We start from the raw sequence: 15,707 nt of genomic DNA, 5'->3' as shown, positions 1-15,707 counted from the left end.
GTTTTCTCTGTAAAAAGGGGATAATGAGACTAATACAAGTACTCCTAATTTATAGGATTACTTATGGAGTCATTGTAAAGAATACATTTGATAATTCACATAAAGGACTTAGGGTGGTTACTGGCACGTGTCGACTCTCAAAACATGTTAGCTTTTACAATTATTTTATAGGCTCAGTTGCATTTTTAATGTATCTGTTTATACACCAACTGGTTTGTCTACCATCAATCATTTATAAAGCATTAAAAATATAATATTTTAATATTATATTGTTGGCTGGAAAAACAATAACAATATGGAGTGTCTATTCTTAGGAAGTTTGAAAGCTAATTTAAGAAACAAAACATGAATATTTAAATTTATAAACAAAATGTGCTATATACATAAATGGAATATTATTTACCCTTAAAATGAAAGGACATTCTGATATGCTGCCACATGGATGAACCTTGAAGACATTATACTAAGTGAAATAAGCCAGTTACAAAAGGACAAATATTGCATGGTTCCACTTATATGAAGAAACTATAGTAGTCAGATTCATACAAACAAATTCTGTAGGATGGTTGTCATCAGGGTTTGGGGAAAATGGGGATTAGGGAGTTATTGTCTAATAGGTAGAGAGTTTCAGTACGGGAAGATGAAAAAGTTCTGGAGATAGATGGTTGTCTAAGAATGTGAAGGTACGGAATGGTGCTTACTGAGCTGTATAGTTAAAAATGGTTAAAATGGTAAATTTTATGTTATGTACATCTTAACATAATAAAAAGATTTGAAATTTAAATGTTCATAAGAAAAAAAATACAATGTAAGCAGATAAACCAGTAAATAATAAATTATCAAATGTCATTTTAATTTTATTTATAAAATGCACCCATTTACTTTTTGAATAAATAATACATCTGCATGGTCCAGAAATGAAAGGTACAAAATGACATACAGGGAAAAGCAAATGTTCCTTTAGCCACTCAGTATCTTTTCCTAGAGGCATGATTCTATTACCAATTATTTATACATCCTACCAGAGATTTTATACATGTATAAAACTGTAGTTATAGCTATAGTCACACCCTCTTTTTCCACTTAAGAATAGATAGTGCATAAAGAAATTATCCTTCAATTAAAAATAAATTTAAAAAAGAATAGATACTGCATTAAAAATAACCTTGTTCTTTTTCAAGAACTGCATAGCTACCGTAAAGATATTTAACCTATTCCCTACTGAGAAGCCAGAGAGTTTTCAGTCTTTTGCTTTTGAAAGGAATCTTTCAAAGACTAATCTGGCACATATGTCATTTTGTGTAACCATGGGCATTTCCATAAGTGAAATTCCTAGAAGTAGTGTCACTGGCTTTTCAAATGATTCAGATTGAGTGCCTTAAAGAGACAGATTTCACCAAAGAAGTGCCAGTGTCAGCTGCTTTATTCCCAAACTTGGAAACATCCTTGTATCCTTTCTTTTACACCTATCAATCTCCAAGTCTTGCTCATTTTACCTTCTCAATATCTCTTCTGTCTTCTCGTTTCATTTTCCCATTGCTCACAGCCAACAATTTCATTTAGGCTTTTCACTGTTCCTTCATGTTTGAAATGTCCTCAAACCCAGCCTCCTGCTCGGGTACTTTCATGCTACCCAGCACAACCAGGATTAAGTCTAATGTCTTAATCTGAGCAAACAAAGCTCACCTTAATCTGGTCCCTGCCCTTTCCTTTTCAGCCTTTTCTGCTATTACCCAACTTTACTCTTTTTGCTTTTATAACAGTTTATGGTTTTAGGCCACTATGTATTTGCCCTCACTGTCTTCTGAGTCTGGAATACTCTCACGACATCCCAGAGGCAAGTACTGATTTCCTCATGTAAGAAACGGAACCTCCCTGTTGTGTCCACAAGCCCCTTGCATTCAACTTCGACAGGGATTGCTCTTCTTTACTGAAGCTATATCCTTGTAGCAGCCTCAAAGAGTGGTAGGGAGTTGTCTTTTTTCCTTTCCAACCCTAGCATCCAGCTTCATCTTGCTTGAGGTCACATGGCATGCACTCAATACACTTTCTTTGATTGAACTTAAATCAGATCTTGTAGAGAAGGGGTGCACTCATTCTTTCACCCCACATATGTTTAATGAGAGGCTATTAAGTGCAAGAGTATGTATTAGGCAGTGGGATTATCACCAAGAAGAAGATGAGCCAAAGCCTACTTATGGTCTAGAGAAAGAGGTGGGGCAACATAACACACAATTCTAATTCATTTGGGTAAAGATTGCCATGGATGTCATATCACAATTTAGAATTTTTTTTATAGATAAGGATGAACAAAGTGTGGCATTTTAACTGGAGGGAGTTGCACTAGGAAACTTGTTTTGTATTTACAAAACAAGACAATAACTCCAAATCACTGTGAAACCCAGAGTCAGGCATAATTCTGAATTCCTGTTCGTGTCCTATTGTCTTCTATAGTGGAGATGCTTTTCTGGTAAACAAGGTCAAATACGATGTCTAGGGTAAAGAATAAGGTGAGATAATTCATGTAAAAGGTAACCACGTCAGAATCTTACATACCCCTTATAAAAATTCTCTTTTTATGCCAGACTTCTACTCCTAAACTGTCTTCTGACCGTTAAAAAACAAAACCAAAAAACAACAAAAACCCTTGCTTGCTGTTAAATGATCTATATTAAGTTTAATGCAGCTGTTCTTTCTTTACCCTTTTCCATTTTCGTTAACACGATCTCTTTTCAGAAAAAGGCTGAGGAAGTTGGGAAAATGTAATGAAAAGAGCAGGTTCTTTGGAGTCCGGCAGAGTTAGAGTATGGAGGACAGTCACTAATAGTACAGTTATTTTGGACAAGTAATTAAACTCTTAGCTTCCTCTTCTGTAAAATAAGAATAAATGGGAGATAATGTTTATATAAAGCGTTGAACACAGTGTCCCACAGTAGTAAGAGCTCAGGCATGCATGCTCAGTGGCTCAGTAGTGTCCCACTTTGCAACCCCACAGACTGTATGTAGCCCGCCAGGCTTCTCTGCCCATGGAATTCCCCAGGCAAGAATACTGGAATGGGCTGCCATTTCCTTCTGCAGGGAACAGCTCGGGGAGGTTAGCTATTAAACGATTCGAAGAACTCGATGTCTTGAAGGCCTTCTCCCTCCTGCTGTCAAAGGAATTGTTAACTGTAATCGGTTAAACCTGAACGCGCACGTTCGGCGCCGATGTAGTTTGACCTCTCCGGGCCGCCGTCTGCGAGCATGCGTACATAAATGTGGCGGTACGTACGTGTCATGGCGAGCTCCAGCTAAAGTCGCTGCAGTTTCCGGCGAGTGGCGTGTAGGTTCTGTTACTTTTGGTTGGCTTGTTATTTCCCGGCTCCTGGGTAAGGGTGATGGGTGGATCAGTGTGGGGCAGAGGTTGACCAGAGCTGCTTTTACGGCAGAGCCTTGTTCCCCCAGTTTCAGTCCTTCTCGTGGCCGTTCGCTGGTTTGTTTCGAAATTGAAAGAAAACTTACCAGCTGGGTTGGGAACATTGGGAAGCAGATAGCGTTGCCTGAAGTGAGGACCGGGACCTTGGCCTTAGGTGCTGCAGGACTGTTAGGAGTACTTAAGAGATCTCGTTGCTTACTGTAAAATTTAATTTCCTCCGTTCTCCCACTTTCTGCGTTAGTTCGTGGGACGGGATAAGGCTTTTACAGTTACCATGCTTTCACAAGGCTGCGTCTCAATAAAAATTTAAACTGAAGTTGGTCTGAAGAGCAGGTGTCTTGATTTTTCACTTTTCTTTCTCGTTTACTGTTGAAACCTGTCTCTGAATCTCGGGACAACACGTGTCTTTCGGGTGTCGGGTGATATGGAAACCTACTTGTTTGCTGTTTTGTAGTATTCTTACTACTGGATCACGCTGACGTATTGTAGTGCCGGATAGAATTTATTACTAGGACCATACGCTGGATCTCAGTCATAGCAAATGTAGCAGATGTCAACATACCTGTCCTAATCAGTAAGAAATTGGGAGTAGTACGGAACACCGTTAACCTTGCTCTATAAAACCACCTTTTATAGAGTGTAATCTCTTTTAGGCAATTTTAGAGGCCTTACTGTGGTTTTGTAAACTTGTTGCAACTTTCTTTTCTAAACAGTTTTTATTTTCCAGACTCATCTTTCAAGACGATTTGAGACTAATTGCAAATAATCAAGGTACTTGTTTATTTTAAAACTTTTATGTTGGGAGTGATATTTACCCAATGTAATATGCAAAGAGGTAGCCTAATTTTAATTTGTTAGTGATTTTGTTGCCATCATTATATGGAAACACCAAGATCTCTATATCACTAAATCCAAGAAACATTTTCACTCAGTTTACTCAAGCTTTCATCACTTGCCTTAAGCAGCACTGACCACGTCCACCTGTTTGACATACTGTTTTCGTTTTCCTTCTGTGACCCTCTGATTTTTCTCATTTGGTGACTGCTTCTTGATCTCCATTATAGGCGGTTTCTCTTCTGTTTGGTAGGTAAATTTGGAGTTCCTTAAGGCTTGGCCCATCACCTTTTCCAATTAGAAGAAATTCTATTCTTTTTCTCTCTGGTTGATCTAATCTACTTCTTCAGCAACACCAAGTTCTTTTTTATTTTAGCCATCTTAGTATGTGAGAGGGCTTCCCTGGTGGCTCAGATGGTAAAGCGTCTACTTGCCATGCGGGAGACCTGGGTTCGATCCCTGGGTCGGGAAGATCCCCTGGAGAAGGATATGGCCACCCACTCCAGTACTCTTGCCTGGAAAGTTCCATGGACACAGGAGCCTCGTAGGCTACAGTCCATGGAGTCGCAAAGAGTCGGACACGACTGAGCAACTTCGCTTTTAAGTCTTCACTTTAAGTATGTGAGCAGTGTGTTGTGGTTTTGATTTATATTTCCTTGATAGCTAATGATGTTGACATCTCATGTTACTGGCCCTTTGTATATCTTCTTTGGAGAAGATACATATTTGCAAATATGTATCTTCTTGATGGAGTCTTTGAAGCATGAAAGTGTTAAGTCCAGTCTCTTTTCCTTTGTTTCTTGTTCTTTTGGTGTCATAAGAAAGACGTCATAAACACATACACCTATGATTTCCTGTAAGAGTTTTATAGTATTTCTTAAATTTAGGTCTGTAATCAATTTAATTTTTGTTTATGACATGAAGTTGGAATCCAGCTTTATTCTTTGCATGTAGCCATCAAGTTGTTCCAACACTGTTTTTTGAAAGCATACTCTTCCTCATTGAATATTCTTGGCACCCTTTTAGAAAATCAGCTGACTAGGTGATGTGTTTTTGACAGGCATTCTAGATGATTTTTATGAAAACAAACAAACAACTCCAGGACAGTGATTTTCAAACTGTAGTGCATGTCGAAATCACCTGGAGGGCTTGTTAAAGATTGCTGAGCTTTATTCCAAGTATCTGATTCAGTTGGTTTGGAGGGGGACCCAAGACTTCGTGTCTAGAAAGTTCTCTAGTGACACTTAATTGTGCTGGTGTGGGAGCCATACTATAAAAACTATGGGTGTAGGACTTTTGCTCCCAGCTGTGGCAGCACATGAGACTTACTGGAAAGTTTTAAAAAATACTGATGGCTAGGCTGAGTTCTAGAGATTGATTCAACTAGAGCAAGGCTCTGGTTGATAATTTTGTTGTTGATAATTTTCTGTAGCTCCCCAGGTGACTATAATGAACATCAACTGAGAACCTTCGTAGGAGAACAGTGGTTCTCAGTGGGATGTATAGTGGAATCACCTGGACAGGTTTTACATAGCCACCCTTAAATTCCACTTTGGAGATTCTAATTCAAAATGGGGCTTTGGTGTTGGCTGTTATAAAAGCTCTCCTAATAAATCACCTCTGTAAATAGCCAGTACTCTATACTATCTGTCATCATTTTCCATGTCTCCTTTTTCACTTTCTGTTTTTCTTTCCTTTATCAAACTTGATTTTCTCTACCTTTGAGAGAGAACTTTATATAATTCATTCTGTAGCACTTAACTACTATCTTGCTTTCCTTCTATTCTCACACTTTCATTATTATTCACTTATTTAATATTTTCTGAAGGCTAACAATTCACTTTACCAGTTTGCTGGAAGTAAAAAGCTTGTTAATAGTGATAGGTGAGTTTATTCAGGTGTTTATTATATGCAGCCAGGTTTAGGAACCTCTGCATTTTATATTTGTCTCTTTCGTCTAGAGTGAATTTCTAGAAATGGAATTGCTGGGCTAAAGGATATATATGTGTCAAAGTTTGATATGTATTGCTAGATTGCCCTTTAGAAAGGGTATGGCAGTTCTACCATGCTTTTAGCTAACAGTTGGTTTTTTGTCAGTCTTTGTTATCAGTGGGGTAGATGCAAAATAATTTCTTGTTTAAGTTCATGCCCTTAGTGTGTTTGAGCATTCTTTCCTATGCTTAATGGCTATTTGACTTGCTTAAGTGTGTTGCCAGTTTTTCCTTTGCCCATTTTTTTTCTGGGATGTTTTTCTTTCTTAGGGTCATCTCAGACTCTTGCATTGTTTGTGCTTTGCCAATGAAACGGAGTCATCTGGGGAGAGCTTGGTGTTGAGAGAGGGTCCAATTCTAGCTCTGTCAGTGGACAAATCTAACTCCTCTGGACTTCTCCCATCTAGTGTAAGAATTTCCTTCTGTGTTATAGAAAGACTAGCTAAATTCAGCTTAAACAAGGATTTGTTCATCCTTTCATTCAGCAGATATTCTGCACTTGCTGTGTGCTAGGCATTGTTACAAGTGTTGTAGATATAGTGGTGAAAAAGACAGGGTGCCTCTGTTCTGAAGCTTCCACTGTAGTGAGAAAGACACAAACAGTTACATATATGGAGTCAGGTAAGTGTGATGAAGGGAAATGAAGCATAAAGTGGAGTTAGAGGCTGGTGAGAGTGTGTGGGATGCCTGATCAATGTGTGGTTATTTTAGATAAGGTCATTAGGAAAAGCCCTTTCCAAGGAGGTGTTATTTGAGTAAAGGAGTAGGGAGCAAGGCATCCAAATATCTGGGGATGATATTCCAGACAGAGGAAGAGCAAGTGTGAAGGCCCTGAGTCAGAAACTAGCTTGGTCTGCTTGGAGAATGTCGGAAAGGTTATTACAGTTGGGGCAGAGTGGGAGGTGGCAGAGGGACCATATTTTGTAGACTGGGTTGTGGACAGTTTAAAAAAAAATTTTTTTTTTTTGAGAAGCTGCCATGCGCTAGGTAGTTTAGGCACCACCTAGGATAAAGCAGTGAACAAAACACTCAAAAACCTTCCCACCCCCAGAGTATATATCCTAGTAGAAAGAGAGGGTAATAAGATGATGAAGATACTGTTGTGGAGGAAGAAATTTTCCTCTGCAGTTCTCACACAAAAGTGTAGTAGCATGTGGCATGTATACATGAGCTTCCCTAGTGACTCGGCGGGTAAATGATCTGCCTGTAATGTGGGAGATCTGGGTTTGATCCCTGGGTTGGGAAGATTCCTTAGAGAAGAGAATGGCTACCCATTCCAGTATTCTGGCTTGGAGAAGAATGAGTGGAGACCTACTCCTCTCCTCCATGGACAGAGGAGCCTGGCAGGCTGTAGTCCATGGAATTGCAAAGAGTGGGACATGACTGAGCAACTCACACTTTCACATACATGGGACAGACCCAGGGAAACTGAGTAACTTGCCAAAATGCCTGAAACTTACCTTAAATATTGTCTTCAGCTAAAGACAAAAGATCTTGGGGGTAGTGGTTTGGGACCTCAAAGCGGAGGAAGGCAGTTGCCATGAGATGGAAAAGCAAATGTTTGGTAACAGTTTTAACAGAGAGACTTTGCCTGGTTCCTCCCCATCTGTGCACATAGTTCATACTATAGTTATCCGTGGGGATCGCCTCCCTTCCGGAAACATGTCTTCTCTTTACATTCTTTTAGCAGTTAGAAGGAAGGTCAAAGCTTCTTCTTGGCCTTGATTTGTCTTCAGCTCAAAATAATCCACATGGCAAAGAGACATTTTCGGGTGGCAGGTTTGTTCCTCTGTAGTATCTAAGCACGTGGGGAAGTGCTGTGGCACGAAAGCGAGGCTGGGGGGAGGGGGACAGGAGGTGTGTGTACATGGCGAGGTGGGGGTTTTCAGAAAGACCTCACTGGTGACATTTGGACAGAGTTCCAAAGGGCTTGAAGGCATTCCAGGCTTGACCAAGACCTTGAGATGAGTATGTGCCTGGTGGGTATGAACTAGCCAGGAAGCCCATGTGTCTGAGTGGAGTTGAAACTGTGCACCTCAGATGGGACTTGAATCCACAGGCTGGGACCCAAACCTTGCCAGAACCCAGACTGGGACTTGAACCCACAATCTTTTTGAACCCACAATCTTTTAATTGAGATCACACACGTGGTCTCAGGGCTTCCCCAGTAGCTCAGACAGTAAAGAATCAGTCTGCAATGCAGGAGATCTGGGTTCGATCCCTGGATTGGAAAGATCCCCTGGAGAAGGGAATGGCAACCCACTCCAGTACTCTGGCCTGGAGAACATGGACAGAGGAGCCTGGTGGGCTACAGTCCATGGAGTTGCAAAGAGTCGGACACAACCAAGCGACTAGCACATGACACATCCCTGGTCTGAGGACTTAATGAAGCTCACGTTCTTCTTATCAAAAGAATTCAGTGAGAGACAAAGTAATAGGTAAGAAGTGGGTTTATTTAGAGAGAAAACACGCTCCACAGAATGTGGGCCTTATCAGAAGGTAAGAGGCCCCAAAATATGGCGTGGTTAGTGTTTATGTCTGGGTAATTTCATAGGCTAATTTCATGGGCTTCTCTTGTAGCTCAGTTGGTAAAGAGTCTGCCTGTAATGCAGATCTGTGTTTGATTGCTGAGTTGGGAAGATCCCCTGGAGAAGGAAATGGCAACCCACTCCAGTATTCCTGCCTGGGAAATCCATGCACAGAGGAACCTGGCAGGCTACAGTCCATGGAGTCGCAAGAGTTGGATACAACTTAGCGACTAAACCAGCAGTCTCTAGTTTCATAGGCTAATGAGCAAGAGGATTATTCCACTTATTTTGGGGAAGGGATGGGGATTTCCAGGAATTGGGCTACTCTTCAGCCTTTCACGGTCAGCTCTGAGCTGCTGTGTGGTGCTGTGTTACTTAGCGTGCTGATGTAGTACAGTGAGCGTATGAGGCTCAGGACCCACTGGAAGTCGAGTCTTCTGCTACCTTGGACCTAGTTGGTTCTTACCAGTGTGTCATGTCCTGTGGGTAAGAATTGTGGATTCTTCCTGGACAAGGGATCGAACCCATGTCTCCTGTATCGGCAGGTGGATTCTGGATTCTTTACTACTGAACTACCAGGGAAGCCCCTGTCCTTGTAAAACTTAGTGCTTTTAACTCTGGGCTTTTTACTCTGATAGAATACCAATGGAAGGTTTTGATCAGAAACCTGAGATGAACTCAGGGTTTAGACGGATCCCTGGCTTATTGTGCAGCAAGGTTCCTTTGGGAATTGAGGGTAGAAGCAGGTGACTATGACAGTAATCCAGGCAAGAGTTAATGTTGGGACCAAGAATATAACAGAGGGTATGGTCAGAAATGGTTAGATTCTGAATATATTTGGAAGCTCAAGCCAATGGGATTTTGCTGATGTATTGGACTTAGGGTGAAGGAAAGAGGAGTCAGGGATGATTCCAGGATTTTGGGCCTGAGAGGTTAAAGGTTGGTATTGCTTTTCAGTGAGATGGAGAAAGTCGTGGGGGGATCTGTGTGATCTTCCTGGCTGCAGGTGGGGTTAGGTGGGGAGAGAATTAGGAGTTCTGTTCTTGATTTTAAGTTTGAAGTAACTCTTAGCCATTCAAGCAGGGTGTTAAGTAGGCAGTTGGATGAACATCTGAGTCTGAAGTTCAAGGGAGGCCTGGGGCTGGTTATATAAGCATATATAGTTAGTATTTCAAGGCCACGAGGCTGGATGAGATCACCTAGGATGCGCCTGTAACTAAAGAAGAGAAGACATCCTGTAACGGAGCCTTGGGGGTGTTCTGACCTTGAGAAGTTGGAGAGATGAGGAACGGGCAGTGGAAACTTGGGGAGTGGCTAATGCAGGAGGAGGAGAACTCGGCGTGTGGGATCCCGAAAGCCAGGGAAGAAGACATCTTGAGGGAATGAAGGGTCAGTAGTGTCAAGTGCCGCCGGCAGGATCACATGAGGTGGCTGAGAGTTGACTGCTCTGTAGATTGCTGGAGTCACTGAAATCAGGTCGGCAGTTTTGGGATGGTGGGGGTGAAAGCCTGGCATATGAGAGACTGGGAGGGGGAAACTGGAGACAGTTCTTGCAAGGAGTTTTAAAGCATAGAAATGTGATGGAGACAGTAGGTAGAGGAAGTGAGGCCTCGATAAGGTTTTTGTTTTTTTAATGGGAGAAATAACATTACCCATATACAGTTAGTGATTAGGTAGGAAGGAGCATGACTAGAATTCTGTGCTCAAGCAGGTTAGAATAGCAGGTTGCTCTTAGAGGGGTGGGTAGTTCCTAGTAACAGGTTGGTACGTGGGCAAAGAACCATTTCCTATTAAGAGAATGCAGTCTTCTGTCTGCGGAATGTGGGAGGGGATGTGAGGGTGGGCTTCACTCAGGCCTCCTGTTTTCAGTACCATCTATAGCCTCATGAAGAGGCAATCCATGAGAAATTAATTTTCAGAAAGTTTCTAAGATCAATGAGTTTGTTTCTTTACTGTAGTTCTTCGCAGTCCTTGCTCTCGTAGTATACACATACATGCATGCACACACATACTGGGAGTCTGTGAGAGGCAGAATTTTCCAAATTTATTTGACCACAGAACTAGTTTTTCACTGATAGTTCATAGAACCAGTTTGGGAGAAACTTAGTTCATTTCACCTTCCCTAGTGTGCTGAGTCAGCCAGGGCTCTTGTTGGCAAGAGCAGAAAGCCCAGCTCAAATGAATTTAAGCCTCAGGGAATTCCTGAGCTCACATGAATGGGGAGAGCAGGGCTATGTCTGGCTTCAGGCATTGGTTGGATCCAGCTGCTCAAGTATCTCATCTCTCCAGCTCTTATAAGACTTCCTGCCTTGGGTAGTCTTCTGCTTTGTGGCAGGCAGAATGGCCCCCCAGTAGCCTCATGTTGACATCCTCCTAACTGAGCCACTTCAGTGAAAGAGAAGTTAGCACTGGCATGGAAGTCCTCATGGTGATTGTGACTGACTGGGCTTGTTAGGTCCAACTCTGAGCCGGTCTTTATGGCTCAGGGTGAATTACTCTGGCAGGCATGGGTCACGTGTGCCATTGCTGTGCCTGGGGAGGGAGGAGGCCTGTAATTGACAGGTGGTATGCATGCTGCGATTCATGGGGTCGCAAAGAGTCAGACATGACTGAGTGACTGAACTGAACTGATGCATGCTGTGGTGTGTTACAGATTTGTAGTGATATCTCATTGTGGTTTAGTTTGTATTTCTCTGATTGCTGGTAATGTTAAATCTCTTTTCATGTACTTTATATCCCACTCAGTAAGATTTGTCTGATTTATCCGATGTTTCTTGTTTTTCAGTATCTCTTGTATTTTCTGTAAAGTTGAAGTTAAAATCTAAAGGCTTTATTAGATTTAAGTTTGGCAAGAATATTTCATAGGTGATATGTTAAACAGATGTTCTGAGGACTCATGCCTGTATCATTTATAACTTATTTATACGATAGAGAAGATGCCTTCTGCATCCTGTGATACATTCTTGGATGACATAGAAGATATTGTGTCACAAGAAGATTCAAAGCCACAAGATAGGCATTTTTCGAGAAAGCATGTTGTTCCAAAGGTGCGAAGGCGAAATACCCAAAAATATTTGCAAGAGGAAAACCGTCCACCAAGTGATAGGTAAGCTTTTTTTGAAATTATATTCAGTATCGTACCATGGGAGAGGCTGACACTACTGTATGTGATATACATAATGTATCTTTTAAAAGAATCTTTGAAGTTTTGAAAGGAAATATGTAGGGTTTTTTAAATTTGAATGGTTATATTTAGCGGTCATTAATTAAAGATGTCAAATTGCATATTGGCCTAGGGCAGTATTTGGCACAAAGATAGATCACCCTGCCTCCCACCCTCCTTCGACCAGATCTCTTTGATATCATTGTGGTTGGTATGTTCTTGTTACTTCCACATTAAAATTTTTATTGGAATTTATGATTCTTAGGAGATAGTGGTGGGAGATAGTGGTGATTTGGGCATGTGGTTTTTCTTAGCAAATTTAAAGTACTTATGAATCAACTAAAGGCTTTTGACACAAATTCTTGTGCTGTTTGTACTATTAGGTATCTAGTGAAATTCTAATACAACCTAGCCAGAAAGGATTATGCAGTTATATAGTTTTAATATGCTTATATTTGTATATCTAGTAAACTTGAAAACTTTGATGCATTTGATTATTTGGAACAGAGTCATAAAGTCTATGAATTTAAATTTGCTTAATACTTGAAATTTATTAATTTTTTCTTGACCATATGATTAAAGGTAATGTCTACTTAGTTGTTAATTATTTAGGGCAATCCAAGTTGAAAGTCCTTTTATTCCCTTTCTAAAAATTACGTTTTTTAGAACTCTTTTTATATGTGGAATACTTTTATTATTAATAGTGCTGTAGGGTGACAGATTTTCATTTTGATTCAGTTATTTATATCTAAGTTATGAAGATTTGATTAGTATATAGTGGTCTTCAGATGTGTTTAGGTTTTCTTTATTTGCTTTGGCTGCTAGAACCATTTTCTGTGCTATTGTTATTTGTTTGTACCTTTCCAGGAATTGAACTTAGTGGTAGTATTTAGTAGTATTGAACTTAAAATACAACTTGGAGAAAAGATATTCTTTACATAGAAAGATAGTCTTAGAATGTTATACTGTTATTTTATCTTGATTTTAGACTTCTGGTGTAACAGCAGATTATGTGTCAAGTTGGTACATTTAATGAATAGCTTATGAATAGAATGCAGGGAGTGTTTTTGCATAATATGTTCAGAAATTAACGTGTGCTTTTTATTTAAAAAAATCCCTTAATGAGGCTTATTTTTTAAAATTGATTAACAGCACTATTCCAGGCATACAGAAAATTTGGATACGAACTTGGGGTTGTTCTCATAATAATTCAGATGGAGAATACATGGCTGGACAACTGGCTGCTTATGGATACAAAATTACAGGTAATGAGATACATAATGTGTTTTATTGATTACATTTTTTAAAGCCAAGGTTTTTAGAGGTATAAGTTCTGGCTTCAGCAACTAAAGGATATTTTAGCATGACTTAATGATTTTAAGAGAAAATAAAATGCTAATATGTTGTCTAGACTCTTGAGCAACATGGCTTTGAGCTGTGTGCCACACTCATCTGGGGACCTTTTCCGGTGCAGATGCTACTGGACTAACAGTCTGGGGCTGGTTGAGTCCTGGGATGTGGAGCTCTCCAATAGTGGAGCCAGGTGTGGCACTTGGGAATATGTGGGGTGATATCGGCCGCAGGTCTGGGAACCAGTCCCCTGCAAGTGCTGAGGGATGACTATATATCTCATTTAAAAAAAGAAAAATAAAAACTCCTCATTTTGAAATAAGTTTGACTGACAGAAAAGTGGCAAAATTACGTTTCTGTATGCCTTTTATATCTTACGTAGTTATGGTATAGTTCACTGGGCAGTGAGCAATCTGTGCCGGTTTCTCAATTTTTTTCTAATTTTTTATGACCTTGACACTTCTGAAAGAGAATCATTTTGTAGAATGCCCATCATCTTAGGTTTGTCTGATAGTTTCTCATGGTTAGAATAAAGTAATTAATGCATTTCTGGCAAGAGGAACATACAAGTGTTATTGTATCTTTCTCAGCTCAGCGCGTCAGGGGCTTCATGATGTTAGTACACTAACCCTTATCTGCTAGATTTTTCTTCTGAGTTATTTTTCTCACTGTCACCAATAAGTATCCTGTGTTTCCTCAACCATTTGCATACTAATTTAAGTATTCGATAATTTTAGTATACGTTGGTGGATCTCGTCTGTAACGGTTGTTATCGTGATAGTTGCGTAGTGGTGGTTTTCTGTTTTCTTTCCTCCCACATTTAATAGTTTGGATTCTTCTGATCCTCTGGAGAAGGAAATGGAAACCCACTCCAGTATTCTTGCCTGGAGAATCCCATGGAAGGGGGAGCCTGGTGGGCTACAGTCCAGGAGGTCCACGGGGTCACAAAGAGTTGGACACAACTGGGCGACCGATCATACACACATCCTTCTGTGAGGAAGCGCTGTCCTTTTGCCACCATGCTACTTGTTTTTATCAGTATGGACTCATGGATATTTACTCTACAGGTTATAGTTCGCTGCTGTCATGTCGTTGCTTGTATTGTTCTAGCTTTGGCCACAGGACCTCATCAGGCTGGCGTCTGTGTCTTTCAGACATGCCCCCCTTGCTTTCTGATCACTTCCTTATTTTCTGGCACCACAGGAGGTTCCAGTCTTATGTTTCCCTTTCCCAGCCTCAGAAGCAACCACTTTTTCGAGGAATCCTGACCCTTTTCATTAGGAGACTCGTGTTTAGAACTGGACCAAAGACCTGGGCACTAGGTGTGCTCATTGCCACCATGAAGGATCAGTGCTTCTAGGTCCTCTCCGCAGACAGAGTTAGGAAATACGTAGGTATACTGACTGGCGCACACACATCTCTATTTCTGTTGTATGTGTATTAGATGGGAACATAGTTTGAGTGCTTTGTGACAGGCAATGGCCCAATGCTTTATTTGTGTTATCTTACTTGTGCCCTGCTTAGTTGTGTCCAACTCTTTGTGACCTCATGTACTGTAGCCCTCCAGGCTCCTCTGTCCATGGGCATGGACAGAGACAAGAATACTGGAGTGGGTTGCCATTCCTTCTCCAGGAGACCTGCCTGGCCCAGGAATCAAACCTGAATCTCCTGCATTACTCCAAAACACTGCTTTTGACCACTAGTCTGTATCGCATAGCAACTTGCTTTTGCATGTGTAATTGGCTGGTCCCAGGTTCAATGCAGATGTTAGGAGTAGGGAAGATTGGAAAGGTAACTCCTTTCATAGCTTTGTTTCCTTCAATAAGTAAATGCTCAAATGTCATTAATTTTGTTTTTGATACCATTTTTTAGAGAGCAAAATCAGTCTTATGTAAAAAAATCTACCTAAAATCTGCTTTTAGAATCACTTCTCTGTGTTCATTAGTAATTTTTATATAATTTAGCCTAGACTTGTCTAATACATTCTGATGGTGCATTTGAAAATGAAGGAAATCACTTTAAAGGTAATTTCCTGAAACATTAAAAAAAATTCAAAGTTTGATTTATCCTCTGTGTGTGTGTGTTAGTTGCTCAGTCGTGTTTGACTCTGCGACCCCATGGATTGTAGCCCACCAGGCTCCTCTGTCCATGAGATTCTCCAGGCAAGAATACTAGAATGGGTTGCCATTATCCTATATGATATTAAATATCTAACATATTTTAATGTTTTTGTCTATTAGCATTAAAAAAAAATCTTATAACAGTACTCTTCTATGTAAAGTAATAGTCTTAATGTGTTTACACAAGAATGTTAAGCTTTGTTATGCACACCTAATTTTGGTTTCTCATTTGGGAATACTAAAAAGGGAATTAAGGAACCAATCACTTGAATATGAAATTTATTTTTCTTAATGTGGTTTATTTTA

General features: G+C 40.3%; 1 protein-coding gene across 1 annotated transcript in view; it reads left to right on the top strand.

The window, feature by feature from the left end:
* Window positions 1-3,258: 3,258 nt before the first annotated feature.
* The window catches only part of CDKAL1 (CDK5 regulatory subunit associated protein 1 like 1), a 609,083-nt gene continuing 596,634 nt past the window's right edge, over window positions 3,259-15,707 (top strand). The window contains exons 1-4 of the mRNA XM_068960663.1: window positions 3,259-3,322; window positions 4,143-4,186; window positions 11,700-11,874; window positions 13,084-13,196. Coding sequence (XP_068816764.1) covers window positions 11,705-11,874; window positions 13,084-13,196 — 283 coding nt within the window. The 5' untranslated portion in view covers window positions 3,259-3,322; window positions 4,143-4,186; window positions 11,700-11,704. The remainder of the gene's footprint in view (window positions 3,323-4,142; window positions 4,187-11,699; window positions 11,875-13,083; window positions 13,197-15,707) is intronic.

This window comes from Capricornis sumatraensis, chromosome 22 (genome assembly GCF_032405125.1).
Source record: "Capricornis sumatraensis isolate serow.1 chromosome 22, serow.2, whole genome shotgun sequence".
NCBI lineage: Eukaryota > Metazoa > Chordata > Mammalia > Artiodactyla > Bovidae > Capricornis > Capricornis sumatraensis.
Note: the sequence above shows the minus strand (reverse complement) of the source record. Positions and strands in the feature narration are given on the sequence as shown.